This window comes from Anabrus simplex, chromosome 1, assembly GCF_040414725.1.
Source record: "Anabrus simplex isolate iqAnaSimp1 chromosome 1, ASM4041472v1, whole genome shotgun sequence".
NCBI classification, from domain to species: Eukaryota; Metazoa; Arthropoda; class Insecta; order Orthoptera; family Tettigoniidae; genus Anabrus; species Anabrus simplex.
In genome coordinates this window covers 996,062,775-996,085,422 of record NC_090265.1, presented here as the reverse complement: position 1 = coordinate 996,085,422, position 22,648 = coordinate 996,062,775, and the positions used below count along the sequence as shown (strand labels likewise).

Genomic DNA, 22,648 nt, shown 5'->3' with positions numbered 1-22,648 from the left:
TGTGGGCCCTCCCCATCACATTACCACAGGCTTCAGGAGTACCTCTGGCTCAACCTCAAAGACATTACCGACCTACGGTTCTGCAAGTTGTACTTGCGCCTTGCAGTACGTACCCATGGCCAGTAGGTAGTAATGTTCGGTCTTTGAATGTTAAAAGCTTAGCGTAAAATCTTGAAAAATCATATATATATTAAGCTACTAGCCCCAGTTAGCCCCGGTACATCTAATACACTGAACGTATGTTGAACATTAAAGCTTGAAATTTTCTTCACCAAACGAAAACGAAAAATAATTCATGCAGTAGAGGGTTAAGGCCATGGCCACTTCCTTTCCATCATCGCCATAAGACCTGTCTGTGTTGGTGCAATGTAAAGCAGATTTAAAAAATATATTTTATTCACACATATAGAAGGAAGTCGATCATAATATCTTCAACTGAAATGACATAATTTACTTGAAACATCATTGTCTCAATTTAATACAATTGAAAAATAATAAATTACAAGACTGAGAGCAATTACATAATACAAAATGAGAGAAATTAAGCAAATTAAAACTTAAAACAAGTAGACAGAAACACTTTTCAATATTGCCTTGAATTAACATGAAATAAATTGTGAGTCTGAAACTTTTTTTTACTAGTGGTTTAACATTGCACTAACACATCAAAGGTTTTTGATGACACAAGAAAGGGAACAGGCTAGGATCGGGAAGGTAGCGGCCATGGCCTTAATTAAGGTACAGCCTTTGTCTGGTATAAAAATAGGAAACTAGAAAGAAAAAAAAAAAATTAAGACTGCCGATGGTGGGATTCGAACCTACCATCTTCCAAATGCAAGCTCACAGCTACGTGACACTATCCGCACAGACAGCTCACTCATTGAGTTTGAAACTCACTGAAATATGGTGTGATGATAAATCATACTGAGCAAAACAATCAAAGTTTTTGGGCAACAAGGACCATGAAACATTAAAATATAGATATAGATTAACAGGGGGCTGCTCTCCACATTACCAAAGGCCAATCACATGGAAAGTGAAAGTTGCAATAGAAATAATTTAAAAACAACTTGCTTTCAAACAAAGTTTATGTAAGTACATCACACAATGACCACTTACTTTGAAATTACCAAAAATGGAAGCAAATAAATGACCTGAATATTTACGTTATGATAGGTCAAATAAAACAAAGAAATGAAACTTAAAAGAAATTTACTTGCCTCCATTACTATAAAAGCCAGTAGGACACTAGCTAACGTGCATTACATAATCAAATATCACCAAAATTTGGCAGAGAACCAATGAATTTGAAGATTACAATCAGCTCATTCGTTTCACAACCAGTGGGATTAATTATGACAGCTATGTGACACTATCCGCACAGACAGCTCACTCATTGAGTTTGAAACTCACTGAAATATGGTCATATGGCCATATTTCCCTTCTGTTTTTTTTTTTTTTTTTTTTTTTTTTTACTTAGCACTTTAATCAGTCATATACACTAAAGTCTAATAGTACTAAATAGAGTCAGCTTTTCAGCTTCTTCTTCCGCTCCCAAAACTACTTCATCCTGTCAGACCTGGATGCCCTTTGGTTGTCAGTAATGGTGTACTTCCTTTGTTCAAATGTTATAAGTTTGAATCGCAATTCCAATTAGGCTCCAGTAGAGACAGGGCCCTAGTCTCTAGTCTCTCAGTAGCCTGAGGCAAGAACGAGTACTGTGCTGCCATGAATGCCAGACTCTCCGGTACAACAGGCTTCTGGAGTATTTCTTGGCTCCTTCTTATACAAAACATATCCACTGGACAGAAGGACATTTCAACGAAGGAAATAAATATAAACATCTTTATGGACACATGAAGAGAATGGAGAAGAAGGGATACACAGGAAGATCCATGAGATGAAAGTGGAAGGAAGGAGACCAAGTGGAAGACCATGGACAGATGGTTGAAAGGAGTAGAGGAGTGGGTGAAGGAAATAGAGGACTGGGCCAAAGTGACAAAAGAAAGAGGGTGGGAAAAGAGAAGAAAATGGAGAGGCTTATGTTCTAAACAGACCTGGCTAGTGAATGGAAGCTGAGTAAGATGCATAGATTTGGTAATATTGAGGTTTAAAGTACACATTACAATGAAAAAGGTGAAGAAAAACCAATTCACCAATCCTCTTCATTACTTTTAGATTCAAATGTTTCTCAATTTTTTTAAAGATCCACAGCTGCAAGTATGGTTAGATTTTCACCATTACCAAAGATGACCATTGGACTACAGTGGCTATATCCTTTTTGCTAGTGGCTTTACGTCACACTGACACAGATAGGTCTTATGGCGACGATGAGATAGGAAAGGCCTAGGAGTTGGAAGGAAGTGGCCATGGCCTTAATTAAGGTACAGCCCCAGCATTTGCCTGATGTGAAAATGGGAAACCATGGAAAACAATCCTCAGGGGTGCCAACAGTGGGATTCAAACCCACTATCTCCCGGATGCAAGCTCACAGCCGATCGCCCCTAACCGCATGGCTAACTCTCCCGGTAGTGGCTATATCGAGCCCTCAATGCCATATGGAAGGATGAAAGGATACCTGAAGATTGGCAACAAGGAAGCATTGTACCATTGTTCAAAAAAGAAAATAGGAAGAAATGTGAATTTGTTATTATACAATCTTCCTGCAACAACTGCAGGTTGCCCAAAGACAAAGAGTACCTTAACAACAATAATGGATTTGGATACAGTAGATAATTATTAATTTCGTGTGGCTATTTGTAGCCGAGTGCAGCCCTTGTAAGGCACACCCTCCGATGAGGGTGGGTGGCATCTGCCATGTGTAGGTAACTGCATGTTATTGTGGTGGAGGATAGTGTTATGTGTGGTGTGTGAGTTGTAGGGATGTTGGGGACAGCACAAACACCCAGCCCCCGGGCCATTGAAATTAACCAATGAAGGTTAAAATCCCCGACCTGGCCGGGAATCGAACCTGGGCCCTCTGAATCGAAGGCCAGTACGCTGACCATTCAGCCAATGAGTCAGACTACAGTAGATAATGTGATCGTATGATGTTAAGTGTAGGCAATTGAGTGAGGCATGTCAAATATTTATTTGAGGTCCGCAAGCATGGTTCTTGAAGATCATGATGGACTTCTTGAGTGTGGTAATCGCAATGTTATAGATGAAATTTCTATTCAGCCCAAAGGTAAAAATAATGGAGAAAGTCATAAACAAAAGACTGAGGGATATAATAGAAACACAGTTAGAGGGAGAACAATATGGCTTTAGACTGAATAAAACAACAATAGACTTGATATTTACAGTGCGAACGATAATGGAAAAACATCTATAAAGAACAAGGAAATCATCTTTGTATTTTTGGATTTGGAAAAAACTTATGATACAATTAAGAGAAAACATGTATGGGAATGCCTACTGAAAAGGAATGTACCAAAATCATTAATTAACAAAAAATTGTAGTGTATCATGACAGTAAAAGCAGTGTACAAGTGGGGAGTGGTGACTCTAAAACATTTTATACAAAAAAAGGTCCCAAGCAAGGAAGTGCACTGTTGCCATTATTGTTTATTATATTGATGGATGAAATCATAAAATGTGTAAAACAGAGTATCAGTAGTGATGAAGTGAATGCTTTGGTATTTGCAGATGATGTGGTGATTTGGGGAAGGGGAGAAAAGGAAGTACAAAGGAGACTGGACATTTGGATTGAAAATCTGAAGGAGTTTGGAATGGTAATTGGTAAAGAAAAAATACTGTAGTCGTGCACTGTGGAAAAGAGATAAAGAGAAGCCAAATGAACACAGATGGAGAACGGTTAGAGAATGTAGAACAGTTTACATATCTGGGTAGTATTATTAATGGAAGAAATGAAATCAACCCTGAAATTAATAATAGACTAAGTAAAGGTACAAGATTTTGTCATCAAGTCAGAGAGCTTTTATGGGATCACAAAGTACCCAAGAGAATGAAATTAACATTATATAAACAGTATTTCATACCCATTATAACATACGGACTAGAAACACTTGTAACTAATAAGAGACAAGATAGTAAGATCCGTACCATCTACAGCCTGTTTCCAGTCATTGACCGGGTCAGGCATGGAATGAATGAAGCCCCCATCTTGCAGCGAGGATAGGAATTGTGCTGGCTGCCGAAGCCTGTCGCACTCCTCTGGGGCAATGATTAATGACTGACAGATGAAATGAAATGATAATGGAGTGTTGCTGGAATGAAAGATGACAGGGAAAACCGGAGTACCCGGAGAAAAACCTGTCCCGCCTCCGCTTTGTCCAGCACAAATCTCACATGGATTGACCAGGATTTGAACCACAGAACCCAGCGGTGAGAGGCCGACGCGCTGCCGCCTGATCCACGGAGGCTTCATAGTAAGATCCAAACAGCAGAAATTAAATTTTTAAGAATATCGGTTAAAAATACAAGAAGAGATAGAATTCAAAATATTAAAATCAGAGAAGAGCTAAATATAGAACCGTTAGTACAGAAGATCAGGAAGCAAGACTGAGAGGGTTCGGACATGAAGGAATGGGAAAGGAACGGGTAGCAAGAAGGGAATTGGAAAGAGAAGTTAAGGGAAAGAGACCAGTTGGAAGACCGAGAAGAAAGTAGATGGATCAGATTTGGAAGGACATTAGAGAAGCTGGATTGGATGTGGTGGAAGTAATGGAGCAGGAAAAGTGGAAGGACAAGAAGGAGTAGAGGAGGCTTTTTAACTACACCCGGGTGACTGGCATGGGACATTGATGATGATGATAATGATGAATTATGTTTCTCATTCATTCCCTAACAATAAAGTAACCTTGGCTCACAGTAACCTGCCAGTTCGTTCTATCTCTCTCCAGCACAACTTCAACTCTTCTCCACTGTATGCTGCACCAGCCAGCAAGATGTAAGGGTTGTTCAGTGGCTGCATTGTCACATTGATTTTAAATCAAGATTTTGATACCTTCTAGTTGGAAATGGCAGCTAAATATTTATACAACACTATTTTGCGATCTACTCATCCTCTCAGTGAAATTGCATTGTCGGTTTCGATAAAAACTTGTTTATACTGATTGTTTATACTGTCATGGATAATGAGGCAAATGGCAAATGATCGTGCATTCGTGTTGAAAATCTGGTTTTGGGATGAGTCAGAGTTTCATAAAAATGGCATTGTGAATCATCATAACATGCACTACTGGTGTGATGATATTACCCAATGGGTAAGGGAAGCACCATTACAGCTATGATGGGGAATAAATGGATGACCAATTAATTAGCCCACATTTCTTTGATTGCCATTTGACAGGAATCTGATAGCTACAGTTTCTCCACGATCAACTGCTACTATTGCTAGAGGTTGTGCCCCTAGGTATGCATGTAACCATATGGTATCAACATGACCTAGCTGTATGGCACAGTCAGCAGTTGTTCACGAACACGTGAATGTTACATACCACGCTTGATGGACAGCAATGGGAGCAGTTGCCTTAACAAGATTTTGAACGATAAACAGAATGACAGGTCGGCATCAAAAGACGGAGCAATAGAAGGGGAGACAAGGGCAAATACAAGAGAACTATCTTCAAATTATCAGCAGCAGTTTCAGTCCCATATTTTTGGAAAAAAAATAAATGGGTCACTGACATACAGGCACTGGACACTTGGGTTACACTTTTCAGCCATTGATATCTTTGAATCACTGTATATTGGTAATGATTTTGTGGATACTACTATAACTTTGGTCATTAAACCCAAAAAATAAACTGAAAGAGAAGGCATAATTATTTTTATTGTGACATAACTGCTGCAAAGGAATTTACTGTATTAATATCTCATATTTCATTCCTTATTCTTATAGTTATTCTTTTTCACTCTTAGCCACATGCTCATGGGGACTGATCTTCAGTTTGTAGCCCACTGCCCTAAAAAACATCCAATTGTCTTCTGGTATTGTAGTCCTGATATCTTTTCACAATGGGCATGAATCACTTCTGATTCTGGATGTTTCTTGTTCAGGAAAGACCTTATGTTTTTATGTTCTCCAAGAAAGCGTATAATATCCTGTTCATTATCATGTTGTTCCTTTCTTAGCTTATCTAAAAACTTCCAGATGGAAGGGTGTTGCACAGGAACTAATTTCTGTAATTTGTTATGCCACCCTTATACCCAATTGTTTGTTATTCACAACATACAAACGCATTATATACATTCCATACTTCCATGGAAAATAGTGGTGGCTGAGCTCATCACCTTCCTCATCCATGTATACCAGACCTTACACTTGGTCTGTGTAAGCTATTAATTCCTGCAAGTTGTCATCACAATGTTCCACTGTTATGTCAAAAGTCTCTTCAATTCCATTCACCAGAATGAAAGGCAAAGCAAAAAGCATGCTTGCTGTCATATCTGGCTGCCAGTTGTGATATATATTACCTTTGTAGTCCCATTGCTACAGTACATCTCGAGAGTGCTTATTGAGTAGTGAAACAGGCAGCCCTTAATCTATATTCCAGGAAGTGCAACTCTTGCATCCTGCACATCTGCCAATTGAAAGCACAATGTTAATGTGCATTTGTTGTGCTTTTTCCACAATTGCTTGATATATCTTGGTATACATCATTCTTAGTTTTTCTTGATGTTAGAGCATATATGAACAGGAATATGTGATCTTATACATTACTGTATATAGTAAATAACTGGAGGAACTGTCGAGAGGCAAATATTCAATCAATCAATCAATCAAACAATCAATCAATCAATCAATCATCTGTATTTAGGGCTGTTGCCCAGGTGGCAGATTCCTTATCAGTTGTATACCTAGCTGTTTCTTAAATATTTTCAACGAACTTGGAAATTTATTGAATATTTCCCTTGATAATTTATTCTAATCCCTTACTCTTTGTCCTGTAAATGAATATTTGTTCCGACCTGTCCTTTTGAATTCCAACTTTATCTTCATATTATCTTTCCTATTTTTAAAAGCTCCATTCAAGCTTATTCTTCTATTTATATCACTCCGCACCAGTCGGAACATACCATACATATCACATGAACATATCCAATTAAATGTCCACCTTGTCAATACTAAATATGAAATTTATTATAACCCGTACATGTGTGGACTTATTCATTTTCATATGATATATTATTTGTCAATATGTACCATTTTAATATCAACCATTGTGGTTAAGATTATTCAGTTAAATGCCATATAGTCAAGCATCTCATATCCTTACTCCCAAGTCTTCCCAGCCCAAACATTGCAACATTTTCATTAACACTACTCTTTTGTCAGCAATCACCAAGAACAAATTGTGCTGGTTTCCTTAGAATTTGTTCCAGTTCTTGTATCAAGTAGTCCCAGTGAGGATCCCATACACTGGAGCCAGACTCTAACTGCGGTCTTACCAGAGACTTATATGCCCTCTCCTTTACATCCTTCCCTAAATACTCTCATAACCATGTGAAGAAATCTGTAATCTTTCTTAACGACCTTGTTAATATGATTACACCAATGGAGGTCATTCCTCATATTAACACCTAGGTAATTACATTGTTTCCCATGAAGTACTATCATCCCCATCAACCCAGCAATTAAAACTGAGAATACTTTTTCTCTTGGTGAAACTTACAACTTGACTTATCATGCCATTTACAATCATACCATTGTCTGCTGTCCATCTCACCACATTATTTAAGTCCCCCTACAGTTGCTCACAATCCTGCAACTCATGCACTACTCTATAGAGTAAAACATCATCCACATCCTTATCTGTGATTCTAGATCGTTACTCATATCATTTATATACTGTACTAGCAACATACCCATGCTTCGCTACGGTATTATATTGAAATTTATAATTGAATGTTTAACGCTTTATATATAATCCTCTGAAATTCGCGATCTGACTCGTTTTCTGAGAGAATCTGCCAACATTCGCGATCTGACTCGTTTTCTCAGAGATTACGGCAAAGTTCCTCTCATTTTTTAATCTTTCTTTCCAGCAGTCGATTTGGTACTTTCCGGGCTAGGTCCAGGTATTTCACCCGGTCAGCTGGGTCCCTAAATCTTTGCCATCTTTTCCTATAAGCATTTTTAATATGGATCAAATCCTTGAAGAGATCCGGCGTGCTGTCGTCTTGGGTGCCTTGGCGGTACTGAACCCGCGGCCAGACTGTATTCGTAGTCATTACCCGGCCAGGACCCGTTTCCAGTGCGGTCCACACATTTTGACGATGGTCCAGTACATTATTATTATTATTATTATTATTATTATTATTATTATTATTATTATTATTATTATTATTCAGGACCCCACAGCAAGATGCAAGACTGCTACTTGGCAGTAAATTACATCTGCTGCCATTGTCATTGCTGACTATGTCACCCGCACCAATGTCGCGCGTAGACAAGTGCGCGGGATTTCTGGCAATATGAATGATATACTTCCGTGCATTATTGACCTTATTATAGAGGTGAACAGTTGCACCGTCAATAGCATTCCTATTGTTTATTTCAAATGTGTTTACATTTTTATTTATATGCCAGGAGAATCTACTGTAATCTAAGAACGTTCTCCAAAGGAATAGATGGCTTTTGAAAACGAACCCAGGAAAGGTTAAAAATGATCGGTTTATGATCAGAATAAGTACACTGAAAATCCACAGCCTGTTTCCAGTCATTCGACCGAGTTAGCGGTCTAGCGGCGAGGATAGGAATTGTACCAGCTGCCGAAGCCTGTCGAACTCCTCTGGGGCAATGATTAATGAATGACAAATGAAATGATATTGGAGAGTGTTGCTGGAATGAATGACGACAGGGAAAACTGGAGTACCTGGAGAAAAAATCCTGTCCCGCTTCCGCTTTGTCCAGCACAAATCTCACATGGAGAGAGCGGGATTTGAACCACGGAACCCAGCGGTGTGAGGCCGGCGCGCTGCCGCCTGAGCTACGGAGGCTCCTAATAAGTGCACTATGAACAGTAAAATCAATTGATCTCAACTCCTTTTTCACCCTGCCGCCGTTAAGTTCATTTATCCCTCCCCACCATAAAACAAAAACAGAAAGAAGGCATGTTTCTTTATGTTTAAAGGAGATTTCAAATACCAATGTTCATGTCTGTTACCTTCAGTTTTGAGATGTAAGTATTCCCGTAAAAATAATTCACTTTTTTCACTTCTTTTCACAATCTCCCCTCCCCCCTCCCTAGGTGGACTTTCCGGCAAAAATACTTGTTTCTTTAATAGTAAAGGATCTTCTAAATACCAATTATCATGACTCTAGTATCTTCAGTTTTTGAGATATGTGTCCTCATAAAGGAGTTATACTCTTTTTCCACTCCCGCCCCCCCCCCCCCCCCCCAAGATGATTTCCCCCCCCAAAACGTGTTTTTCTTTGTTTTTAAAGGAGATCAACATACCAGTTTTCACGTCTGTAACAACTTTTAGTTTTTATTACAGGTAAGTATCCGCATACAAATAATTCAATAAATTTTTCAATTCATTCACCTCCCCACGCCCCCTTCATTGGATTTTCCGAGAATACATGTTTCTTTACTTTGAAAGCAGATTCCAAATACCAAATTTCACGTCTGTAACATCTTCAGTTTTTGAGATATCAGTATCCGAATTAAAAGATTTCAACCCCATTTTCAGTCACTTTTACTCCCCCCCACTGGACAAAGTGGTTTTGATGTAGATGTTGATTCCCATAGGGAACCTAAAATATTTGTCCTGAATGAGTAAATTTATAATACCAATATAATGGTCCGTTATTGGACATTATAAATTTTCCAGCTAACTCATTCTTGGTTGCCTGCGTTTCGCCCTCGTGTGCTAAGTTAGGCTCGTCAGTTGGGACTTAGCACACCACCCAAGACGCAAGGCCAGTGCATACCGTGGAGGCCACTGCATAGGCTACTTGAAGCCACCAGCAGTGCCAGTGCACTGAGAGCTATGTCTCATTTCCAAAAATAGATGCCTGCTTGGCCATCAAATGATGTAGATGTTGATTCCCATAGGGAACCTAAAATATTTGCCCTGAATGAGTAAATTTATAATACCAATATAATGGTCCGTTATTGGACATTATAAATTTTCCAGCTAACTCATTCTTGGTTGCCTGCGTTTCGCCCTCGTGTGCTAAGTTAGGCTCGTCAGTTGGGACTTAGCACACCACCCAAGACGCAAGGCCAGTGCATACCGTGGAGGCCACTGCATAGGCTACTTGAAGCCACCAGCAGTGCCAATGCACTGAGAGCTATGTCTCATTTCCAAAAATAGATGCCTGCTTGGCCATCAAATGATGTAGATGTTGATTCCCATAGGGAACCTAAAATATTTGTCCTGAATGAGTAAATTTATAATACCAATATAATGGTCCGTTATTGGACATTATAAATTTTCCAGCTAACTCATTCTTGGTTGCCAGCGTTTCGCCCTCGTGTGCTAAGTTAGGCTCGTCAGTTGGAACTTAGCACACCACCCAAGACGCAAGGCCAGTGCATACCGTGGAGGCCACTGCATAGGCTACTTGAAGCCACCAGCAGTGCCAATGCACTGAGAGCTATGTCTCATTTCCAAAAATAGATGCCTGCTTGGCCATCAAATGATGTAGATGTTGATTCCCATAGGGAACCTAAAATATTTGCCCTGAATGAGTAAATTTATAATACCAATATAATGGTCCGTTATTGGACATTATAAATTTTCCAGCTAACTCATTCTTGGTTGCCTGCGTTTTGCCCTCGTGTGCTAAGTTAGGCTTGTCAGTTGGGACTTAGCACACCACCCAAGACGCAAGGCCAGTGCATACCGTGGAGGCCACTGCATAGGCTACTTGAAGCCACCAGCAGTGCCAATGCACTGAGAGCTATGTCTCATTTCCAAAAATAGATGCCTGCTTGGCCATCAAATGATGTAGATGTTGATTCCCATAGGGAACCTAAAATATTTGTCCTGAATGAGTAAATTTATAATACCAATATAATGGTCCGTTATTGGACATTATAAATTTTCCAGCTAACTCATTCTTGGTTACCTGCGTTTTGCCCTCGTGTGCCCTCGTGCCTTGCGTCTTGGGTGGTGTGCTAAATCCCAACTGACGAGCCTAACTTAGCACACGAGGGCGAAACGCAGGCAACCAAGAATGAGTTAGCTGGAAAATTTATAATGTCCAATAACGGACCATTATATTGGTATTATAAATTTACTCATTCAGGACAAATATTTTAGGTTCCCTATGGGAATCAACATCTACATCATTTGATGGCCAAGCAGGCATCTATTTTTGGAAATGAGACATAGCTCTCAGTGCATTGGCACTGCTGGTGGCTTCAAGTAGCCTATGCAGTGGCCTCCACGGTATGCACTGGCCTTGCGTCTTGGGTGGTGTGCTAAGTCCCAACTGACAAGCCTAACTTAGCACACGAGGGCGAAACGCAGGCAACCAAGAATGAGTTAGCTGGAAAATTTATAATGTCCAATAACGGACCATTATATTGGTATTATAAATTTACTCATTCAGGACAAATATTTTAGGTTCCCTATGGGAATCAACATCTACATCATTTGATGGCCAAGCAGCCATCTATTTTTGGAAATGAGACATAGCTCTCAGTGCATTGGCACTGCTGGTGGCTTCAAGTAGCCTATGCAGTGGCCTCCACGGTATGCACTGGCCTTGCGTCTTGGGTGGTGTGCTAAGTCCCAACTGACGAGCCTAACTTAGCACACGAGGGCAAAACGCAGGCAACCAAGAATGAGTTAGCTGGAAAATTTATAATGTCCAATAACGGACCATTATATTGGTATTATAAATTTACTCATTCAGGGCAAATATTTTAGGTTCCCTATGGGAATCAACATTCTACATCATTTGATGGCCAAGCAGGCATCTATTTTTGGAAATGAGACATAGCTCTCAGTGCATTGGCACTGCTGGTGGCTTCAAGTAGCCTATGCAGTGGCCTCCACGGTATGCACTGGCCTTGCGTCTTGGGTGGTGTGCTAAGTCCCAACTGACGAGCCTAACTTAGCACACGAGGGCGAAACGCAGGCAACCAAGAATGAGTTAGCTGGAAAATTTATAATGTCCAATAACGGACCATTATATTGGTATTACAAAGTGGTTTTACCGAACACAAAAATATACACGTTTTTTATTTTTAATAGAGATAAAAAAATACCATTTTCCACTTCTGTGATATATTACGTTTTTGAGATATACTGTAGAAATTCTCATTTTAAAATTTCACTCCCTTTTTAGTTCCCCATTAATTGGATTTTCCAATAACAAAGATACGTGTTTCTTTATTTTTAAAGGAGATACCAGGTACCAATTTTAAGGTCTGTAATAACTTCAGTTTCTGAGATATAAGTATCCTCATTAAAGGCATTCAACCCGTTTTTTTTACCCCTTTTCACCCCTCCTATTGGGATTCTCAGAGAACGAAAAAATACATGTTTCTTTATTCTTAAAGAAGATTCTAAATATCAATTTTTGCATCTGTAAACTTTTAAAGTTTTGAGATATAGATACACTCATCTTAAAAATTCATCCCTCCTTTCACCCCCCCCCCCCCCCTCACTATTTGGTTTTTCCAGAAACAAAAAAAAAAAGTGTTTATTTTTCAAGGAGATCCTAAACACCAATTTTCAGGTCTGTAATATCTTCAGTTTCTGAAATAAAAGTAGTGTCATTAAAGGCATTCAACCCCTTTTTCACCCCTCCTATTGGGATTTTCCTAAAACAAAAAAATTTGTGTCTCCTTATTTTTAAAGAAGACTCTAAATACCAGTTTTTACATCTGTAAACTTTTAAAGTTTTGAGATATAGATACACTCATTTTAAAATTTCACCCCCCTTTTCACCCCCTTAGCGACGAAATATCCAAAAATCCTCTCTTAGCAAGCACCTACATCTTAATATGAATGTATCCCCAAAGTTTCATTTCTTTATGTCCAGTAGTTCTGGCTCGGCGATGATGAATCAGTCAGTCAGTCAGGACAAGAAAACATAAAGGTCCAATAATACTACCCTGCTGGACCCCCCTCATAATCATTACAGGATCAGATAACGCTTCACCTACTCTAATTCTCTGAGTTCTATTTTCTAGAAATTTAGCCACCCATTCAACCACACTTTTGTCTAGTCTCATTTTCATCAGTAATCTCCAATGATCTACCCTATCAAAAGCTTTGGACAGGTCAATAGTGATACAGTCCATTTGACATCCTGAATCTAAAATATCTGCTATATCTTGCTGGAATCCTACAAGGTGAGCTTCACTGGAATAACCTTCCCTAAACCCGTATTGCTTTCTATCAAACCAGTTAGTAATTTTGCAAACGATTCTATTATAATCAGAGAGAATGCTTTCCCAGAGCTTACAAACAATACATGTCAAGCTGAATGGCCTGTGATTATCCGCTTTATGTTTGTCACCCTTTCCCTTGTAAATTGGGGCTACTGTTTCAACTCTCCATTCATTTGGTATCGCTCCTTAATGCAAACAATTTTTGAGATATGGCACTATATCCCAACACATAGCCTTTATTCCCCAGAAATCTGATCAATCCCAGCTGCCTTTCTCATTTTCAACTTTTCAACTTCATCTTTATTATCATGGTTAAATTTCAGTATATCACCAAAATCAGTCTCCCCCTCTATCAAGACATATCCAACTACCTTTACATATTGCTGACTGAATACTTCTGCTTTCTGAAAGTCCTCACATACACACTCCCCTTGTTCATTAATGATCCCTGGAATGTACTTCCTAATATAATCAGAAAGAATGCTTTCCCAAAGCTTACAAACAACACAATTAAAATGCAATCCGCATACTGTCCTGTTACCTCTATATCTGCAAGCTGTTAAGGATTCAGCTGTCTGCCTTGGTTTTGAATTCTGATGACCTGCCATTTTACAGTATTTTTATCTGGCAACATCATGATCACTTCTTCCTTCATGAGTTGTGTTACAGCATGAAGAACAGTTTTGCTTGCAGAATCATTTACTTGGTCTGCAACACGTTGTTTTAGAATATTGCATTCTCTACACACATTGGCTTTCACACCGCCAAGATGGCTGTGCGGGTCAGTACCATCTAGTAAGATTTCAAAGTTCACAAGATCATCTCCACTTATGCATCTTACTGTGCATGATTCTGTGTCCTGACATCCCCAGTAATGATTTGGTCTCTGCTTGTTAAACTTGTGAAAATGGTAGAAAAATGAAATGAGGACCTGCATTAATTTCTTTTTTGTGGAGTATATTATTTTAGCCATGTTATATTACAGTTTATTACCTTTATTCATAATTTTTTTTATAGTTTACAAATTGTGTTTGTTGTTGCTAATGTTACATTTAATTTAAATCACATGACCAAACTGAAACAATGACTGAACACACACAGAGAAACCAAAATATATGGACCAAAGATTTTGCAGGTTCAATATGTTCTACTGACCTAAATATCCTAGTGCCAAAAGTGAAAAGTGACTTAAGAAAGGGGGACAGAAATAGCCTGAAACACTTCAAATACTTGGTCTTACCTATCAGTCCCAAAATTCTACAACCATTTCTTCTCAGCCCTTGATGAGCTCATTTCTGCTTCCTGGCTTAATCAGAATAGCAGTCTTCAATATTCATTGAAGGGTCATCTCGTTCAGTTTTCAGTCTTGATGTGGAAAGTATAGGATAAATACAGGAAAAGGGGAGGGACAAAAGCTATTCTTCTTCTTCTTCTTCTTCTTCTTCTTCTTCTTCTTCTTCTTCTTCTTCTTCTTCTTCTTCTTCTTCTTCTTCTTCTTCTTCTTCTTCTTCTTCCTTTAATTAATATTATGAGAGGTTCATTACATGACTCCTTAACAATCATCACTATTTTTCAAACCTTATGTGAGTTGCATTGATGTGTTACCTTATCCCTCCCCTCCAATGGCAGTTCACTCATTCATTTTTTTTTTTTTTTGAAAGTTCTTATAGTCCTAAATTTTAAAAAAGTTGAAATTGTAATGGTAGTAAAAAGTATGCATAATGATTCACATCTTTGTTGATTTTTCCATTTACCTGATTTTCAGATTATGAATGAAAGAGACATTCTAGGAACACAATTGATTCGTCGAAATGATGAGCTTGCACTATTGTATGAGAAAATAAAAATTCTTCAGAGTACTCTGATGAAAGGCGAGGCTCAGTATGATCAACGTCTTGAAGATATTAGACTACTAAAACTAGAGATAAAACGTTTAAGGTAAGATACCAGTCCATGTAGAAATAAGGTCATATAGTAAAATCCTTATTCAAAAACTGCTAGAGGAAATTCTTCATTGTTTAACAATGAATGAAGTTACTTTGACCTTTGGCAAGAGCTAATTTTATTTTCTGCATAAATGTCCACGTCAGATAAACAGCCAGAAAATATCAACATTAAATCAAACTGGATATTGAATAAAGTAGAGAGGAAGAGTGAAAAAACGAACAAGATTGTAGTTTTATGTGACTATTGATAACTGTGATCATAGCTATGGAACTTCCAGTTTTATGTGGAATCTAAATAATGGGGGCGTGACCTTTCATTAAAAATATCCCATATGCGATGGCCAGGATTCGAGGCTATTTAATGTTCTGCTGAACTTGGAAATGAACTAGTGTACAATTTTGAAGATATGTTGAAAAAGATACATAAGGAGGTAATATTCTGTTGACTTACAGTAATTTCTCGTTACATAAAGCATTGCGTATAAGAATTTGCAGCTATGATCTCTTTAGTGAGGGTATGTTGCTATGAACTCAGAAGTTGATTAGTTGGAACTTGCATACTTACTGAGTTAAAGAAAGTGTGTCCTCTTTTTTGTATTATAAATGCAGAATTTTCAAATCACTAACCAGTACTTCTGCTACCTGCTCAAGTGTACTAGTCTCAATGACTACTGCAAGATGATCAACATCACTCAGTTTCTTGCGCTCAGCATATCTCTGGTGTGTAAGTTAAAGAACAGTAGGACTAGTACTGATCCCTGAGGTAGTCCAAACTTGAGAGTACGAGTACTTTCTCTGATACTGACTTTGAACAAGCAGCTGCATACCATTTTTTTTTTTTTTTTTTTTACTAGTGCTCTGAGTGAATTTTTTGTTTGAACAGACATAATGCATCATAAGGTACTGAAAGACTGGAGAAAAATATAGTAAAACAGAAAAATAAAAAAAGTACACAGTTCAGACTTTGTAATTCTCTGACACTTACTGGGTTAGTGTGATGGGTGAGCTTGAATTTGTGATGAAAGTAAGTCCAGTCTTGGATGGATATTTGAAACAGCAATCTGCAGATTCCCTTCCAGCTGCAGTCAAGACCAATGCTTCGTCTTGATGGATGCCATTGTGGAAAATGTTGATTCACACAAGTAAGTTGAAGCAAAGAGTAATAACACATCCATTGCTTTTCTTGATAAATTAGGATATTCATTCTGAATCTGCACCCAAAAGTTTTCAAGAGACTTCGACTTAAATTCATTTTGAAGTGTTCTGTCACTTGAGAGTTCTGTTAGCTCCTCCTGTTCTACCATTGACAAGTGGGCTGTTACATTCGTATCGAACGGACTGCGAATCCTGTCATACTCAGCTGAATGTTCTGGAAATTTATCCTCGAATTGTTGACAAAGATTTTTGAGGTGTGCCACGGCAATTCCACTAATTTTACCAAAATCTAACTCATTTTCCTCCAGGAATTCATTCAGACAAGAAAACATCTCACAGTTACCTTTGTCCATATATGTTTTCCAAAGTTCAAGTTTTCTCTTAAACATGAGAAGACTGAGTGCTGTTACTAATTCCATAGAATTCACATATTGCATGATACACAGGGAGGCATTTGCTTCAAAAGTATCACAACCAGAAGTCAATAAAGTGTTGAACGATGCTATCAGTGTTGTAAATTTTGTGAAAGCAAGAGCTTTAAACAGTAGGCTATTTTCCAGTTTTTTTGTGAGGAAATAGGATCCACACATGATAGCATCATTCAGCACTTTATTTACTTCTGGTTGTAATACTTTCAAAGCCAATGCCTCCCTGTGTATCATGCAATGTGTGAATTTTACAGAATTAGTAACAGCACTCACTCTTCACGCTTAGAAAGACAATATTACTATTGCCATTGATGCTTTTACAACCCATACTTATAGACATGATATAGGTTTTTGGGCTTATGCTATGTTAAGAAAATAAGGTGAAATTCTTTACGTTTCACTGAAAACTTTGCTCTGCATCATCAGAAGAAAATCTTGACTGTCCAGGAGAAAGGCTTTGCAAACAATGAGGTTTGAATTTAGACATTATAATAGAAGTGAAATGGTACGTTCATTCATCACCAGATGGCTCCCAGACATGGTACAGTGCTAGCGTTCAAAGCGGAAGCTTACGGAACCATCAGAATCAGTCTGAGAGGGTCACATAACATAACAGGTGTATGCACATATGAAGGTATGACATTGACACAAGCCCAGAATGAAATATCTGGCGATGAGGAATGTACGAATTTGGAAAACACTGGAACGAAATAACAATAGTGAAGGGACAGGGAAGGAAACTACCTACATAAATCCTTAATGGCTGGCAACCAGGTATTACTTAATTCATAGCCAGTATCCCTGTTGAAATTGTTGGGATTTCCATGTATTTCCACAGCTTGTTGTATAATCCTGTACCTATAGTGTCTAGTGTGAGTAAGAGCTTGAGCATCTTGGAACATGACATCATGACCCAACGATAGAGCATGCTCAGCTATTGCTGATTTGTCTGGCTGGTTGAGACGAATATTACGTTCATGTTCCTTGATATGACTACCAATGGATCAGCATGTTTGGCCGATGTATACCTTACCACAAGTACAGGGAATTTCGTATATCCCAGGATGTAAAAGTGGGAACATTTTTCCTTGGTTTTGTCCAGACTGTGAGCAATTTTAGTGATAGTGCCAAACACAGTTTTTATATTGTGTTTACGGAGGATCTTGGCAATTCGATCTGTGGTGTTGTGAATGTAATGCAGGTAGGCAGTTCCCTTCACTTCTTCCTTCTGTGAGCTTTACTTGGTCATTTCTCTGGGATGCAGGGCTCTATAAATCTGCAAATCGCTGTAACCATTACCCTTGAATGTGACTTTGAGTGTGTCCATGTCCACCTGGATATTTGATGGCTCACAAATTTGTCTCACCCTCTTGGTGAGTGATACAGATGTTGATTCCCATAGGGAACCTGAAATATTTGTCCCGAATGAGTAAATTTATAATACCAGTATAAATGATCCTTTATTGGACATTATAAATTTTCCAGCTAACTCATTCCTGGTTGCCAGCGTTTCGCCCCAGTTTGCTAAGTTGGGCTCATCAGTTGGTAAATAGCACTTTGCTGCTACCAGTCCACTACTGCTGTGACAGTGCTGCTCTGTGACTCCCAGTTTGCTGTACTGGTTCACTGCTATTGTGATAGAGTGTGTACCTGACAGGTTATTGGTTGAGGAAAATTTTTCTATCAATAGACATACCGGTACTATTAGTTTTTGTTGAATTTATATTGTATCTTCCAGGCAGTAATGCAAGTCTTGGTATTTAATATTAGTCTTATGAAAATTTACTAGAATAATGAGAAAAGCAGGGCTTCACATAGTTTAGTTATATCAGTTTTAATTGTTTAAAGTCACCATGATCGTACTTGTGTAGATTTTTATGACTGGGTTACAAAAAAAGAATGTAAATTGTTGTCAGATATACATGATACCAAGAAATACAAAATAGAAGAGGCTGAAGTTGATTGAAAGTTATCATGTAAGTAAATAATTTTGGCACTACCATAGTTATTTTTACCTATTTTATACATGTTTGTGTTCTTTCCTTTTCCAAATCTATGTGTGCCCTGGTTTTTCATTTCCAAAATCTGGTCACCCTGCTTATGCTTGAAGATTGGATTCATAACTCTTAATCCCATACTAGCACAGATGCCCTGTAAATGCTTCCCATTCCTATTAGCTTCCCCACATTTACCCATCACATTCTCATATTCTTCAGTTATACTTCCAACTCTCACATTGAAATTGCCCATTAGCACTGGGTACCCTTGCTGTTGATCCTGACCATGAGGTCACTCAGTGCTTCATAAAACTTGTCAACTTCCACCTCGTCTGCACTCTCACATGTGAATAGACTGAGACAATTCTGAAATTCTGTGATGCAGGATGCTACCGTACTTACACAGAGTCCCAGTGAGGATCTCTCCTCTAATGGGTTAGGGACCACTGATGGATTGTATAGTCCTAGCTGCCTGAGCACAAGGAGGGCCTTGACTCAGAATATGTCCAAGATACCCACTGCCATTCCATAGCAACTGGTATCTTGACTCTCAGAACCACTTACCAGGCCACTCAGCCATTGTCCATGGTTCACGAACTAGGACATGACTACAGTAACCCACATCACAAACCATAATGAGAAAAGAGAAAACAAAACAATCATTTGACTATGAAAATGAAACTGGATGCATTAAAGGTACTGGATAAAGGGGAAAATATAACATTTCAATGGACGTAGAAGTTAAGACAGACAACAATAATTGGCTGAAAAAGAAGAGATCGGAGGCTGAGTATTAATGCACGAAGGTAGTATATACCAGCCTCTGTTGAAAGCTTTCAGCTTTTATATAACCTTTCCATGATTCCTTAAAAATCAACATTTTTGTAACTCAACACCCTCTCTGTCCTTATGTCGAATCTGTGAATCTCTGCTTTACTGGGCTTCACCTTTACCATTTATCACCCTTTACACTTTCCTGAATAATGCTCCACAAATGGTCATGTCAGTAAGTCTGTACTCAAATATACATATGAAGTAGCATACTAGTTAATATTTTGAAAATAGATGCTGTAGACTGACATAGAGGACAAAGTATTGGCTATTTTCCATAGTGATTTTGATTCTTTTATTTGCTTAACTAATACATATTTCACATGATATGATTTTTGTTCACAGACATGAGAAATTGCTACTGTCTCGCAGTATGACTAATATGAGTGATCTAAGACAAGAGATATTTCATTTAGAACGTGATCTTACCAGAGAGAGACTGAAATGCAAAGCCTTGGAGGAGGAACTTCATAACCCTCTTAATATCCATCGCTGGAGAAAACTGGAAGTTGGTATTGAAAGAAGTAATCTGCTATGTTTATTTAAGTGTTAGTCTTGTTTGTTTCATTATTTTACAGATTTACTGGATTTAGAGTCTAGATAATACATATAATCTAAAAGCTAAAATGTGACAAGAAACTGAAAAGAATAACACTGATCTTGCTTACTGGTCAGCGCTACAGTCCATGTAGGTCCTTGGCCTCCTTAATCACCTGCCTCCATTCATCTCGGTCCTCAGCTTCCCTTCTCCAGCATTTAACTCCCATCTTACTAAGGTCATCTTCAACATCGTCAATCCATCTTTCCCTGGGCCTTCCTCTCCTCCCCATGCCTTCAAATTTGCCTATAAAGAAATTTTTGACATTATGGGCTTCTTCCTTGCTTGATTTTAATGAGAATATCTGGCTGGCCAAACAGTCCTTGCAACTCTACATTTTTCCTCATTCTCCATCCATCCTGATCTCTAAATGCTCCAGATACCTTTCACAGTATCTTCCTCCTCCACCGTAATGGCCATTGTTCTTCACTGGTAGTCTTCCCCTAGCATTCTGAGCCATACATCACTATAGGTCTTGATACTGCTGTGTATATTCATTGCCTACGAGATATACAAGGCCAGGAAGTGGACCGATAAAAATGCATGTCACAAGTAGTTTTACGAACATCCGCTAGAGGTCTCGACATTGTGCTATGCTGCTTGTGCGAAATACATTAAATTAATAGTACATGTTGGACTTTAGAGACATTAAAAAACTATAAATAATGAAGTTAGGACCATCTAAATGTGATTTAGAGTAATTTGATGTATAGTAAAGCAAATTTAAGTGGTATTTGGAATTATTTTAGGCGAAGTCAAGTACGATAAATAATAAAAGTAATACATTAAAATGACTTACCGTGATCACAGCTCATATCATTCACATTTTTAAGATCTTCCAAACAGTCCTTGCAACTCTACACTTTTCCTCATTTCCTCTTTGCCCTGAAGTTCTTTTCCCAAATCATGAGCATCTGTACTTTTATGAGCTTCATTGTCGAGAATTGTTTTTTTAAAGTTTTGCAATGATTACACTTGTCACATTTGAATGGGGCGGTTCTGATCCCCAAATTCTGCAATTATGTCTGTTTACAGACCCGTTCACATGAAAAGTCGCTTCATCACTGAAAATAACATTTTTTTTAAAAATCATTATTTTCATCGATTTCATTTAGCATAGAAACAGAAAAGTCAAATCTCTTAATCTTGTCTGTCGGTTTAATGTGGTGTAACAGTTGAAGTTTGTAAGCAGTTAAACGAAGTATTTTATGAAATACCTTATGAACTGTTGATCTTGGTAACCCGAACTCCAGACTGCGTCTTGTCAATGATTTCTTAGGGCTTCGAAGGCATGAAACTCGGATTCTGTCCACATTCTCTTGTGACACACGCGGCCTACCCGGCGACTTTTGTTTTAAAACACTTCCTGTTTGTTTGATGGCACTTAACCATTGGCAAATGGTTTTATCCATAGGCGGGTCAACACCATAATTACGTTGAAAGTTTCTTTGTACCGTAACAACAGAATGAGTTTCTATTAGCCAAATAACACATTGAGCCTTTTGTTGCGGTGTCGCCATAGCGCGACAATCCAGACAGCACTGACTGCTGCTACATTGTTTCAAGGTCAATGCTCCGCAGCGCTGCCAACTGTTGATGAAAACATTCCCAATTGGTATGAGTAAAACTTGATGAGCTACTAATTTCAGAGAAATTAACTACATTTTGCTATCTTCTACAGTTATTAAGATATGAATTTTTTTAAACCCCGGAGTTCTTTTATGGAAACCCTATATAAAATAGAGGCTGGTTGCCTAGTTGTCCTTCCTCTTAAACCAACAATCACCACAACTCCATACGATAAAGCGAAGTGTAAGTTAACACCTATAGAACTGTGGATCTTTGGTTGAAGCTAGAGGCACAATTACAGCATATTTGCACAGTTCTGTGGCTTGGTTCTAAAAGGGCCAATGTCAAAAAACATGTTTTTGAGCTATGAGCATTTGAAGTTTTGCTTATAGTTTCCAATTATTTTTTTCAACAACTAACTTTAAATAACTTTATACTTTCTTTGTGGAAGTCACCTTAATAAATGCTAATTTTTTCTATCATATTCTTTAAAAATTGCCAGGTCTCTAATCTTTATTGGTAATCTAACATTATTGGCAAGGGCTTATTTAATTAAACATTAACTGTTCATTTAGTACTTAACAGAGACATTGGCACTTTTAACATGTTGCAAGCCAGGATAAAATGCGTTTGTATCAGTTAATATCTCAGTTTCGATAAAATATAACATTGGCCCTTTTAGAACCGAGCCACAGAGTTCTGCAAGCTATTCAGACTGGACAATCAGTTTATGAACAGGGTGGCTTTGGTAGCTGTTAAGGGTTCTGTTGCTATTTTGGGGAATCATTTGTATACCTGT

The 22,648-nt window shown here is 38.3% G+C and overlaps 1 protein-coding gene across 1 annotated transcript in view; it reads left to right on the top strand.

Moving 5' to 3' along the window:
- Positions 1 to 22,648, top strand: part of LOC136857711 (cilia- and flagella-associated protein 58) — a 261,063-nt gene that overhangs the window by 198,884 nt on the left and 39,531 nt on the right. Inside the window, exons 15-16 of the mRNA XM_068225146.1 lie at positions 15,091 to 15,263; positions 20,028 to 20,190. Of these exons, the coding sequence (XP_068081247.1) occupies positions 15,091 to 15,263; positions 20,028 to 20,190 (336 nt within the window). The remainder of the gene's footprint in view (positions 1 to 15,090; positions 15,264 to 20,027; positions 20,191 to 22,648) is intronic.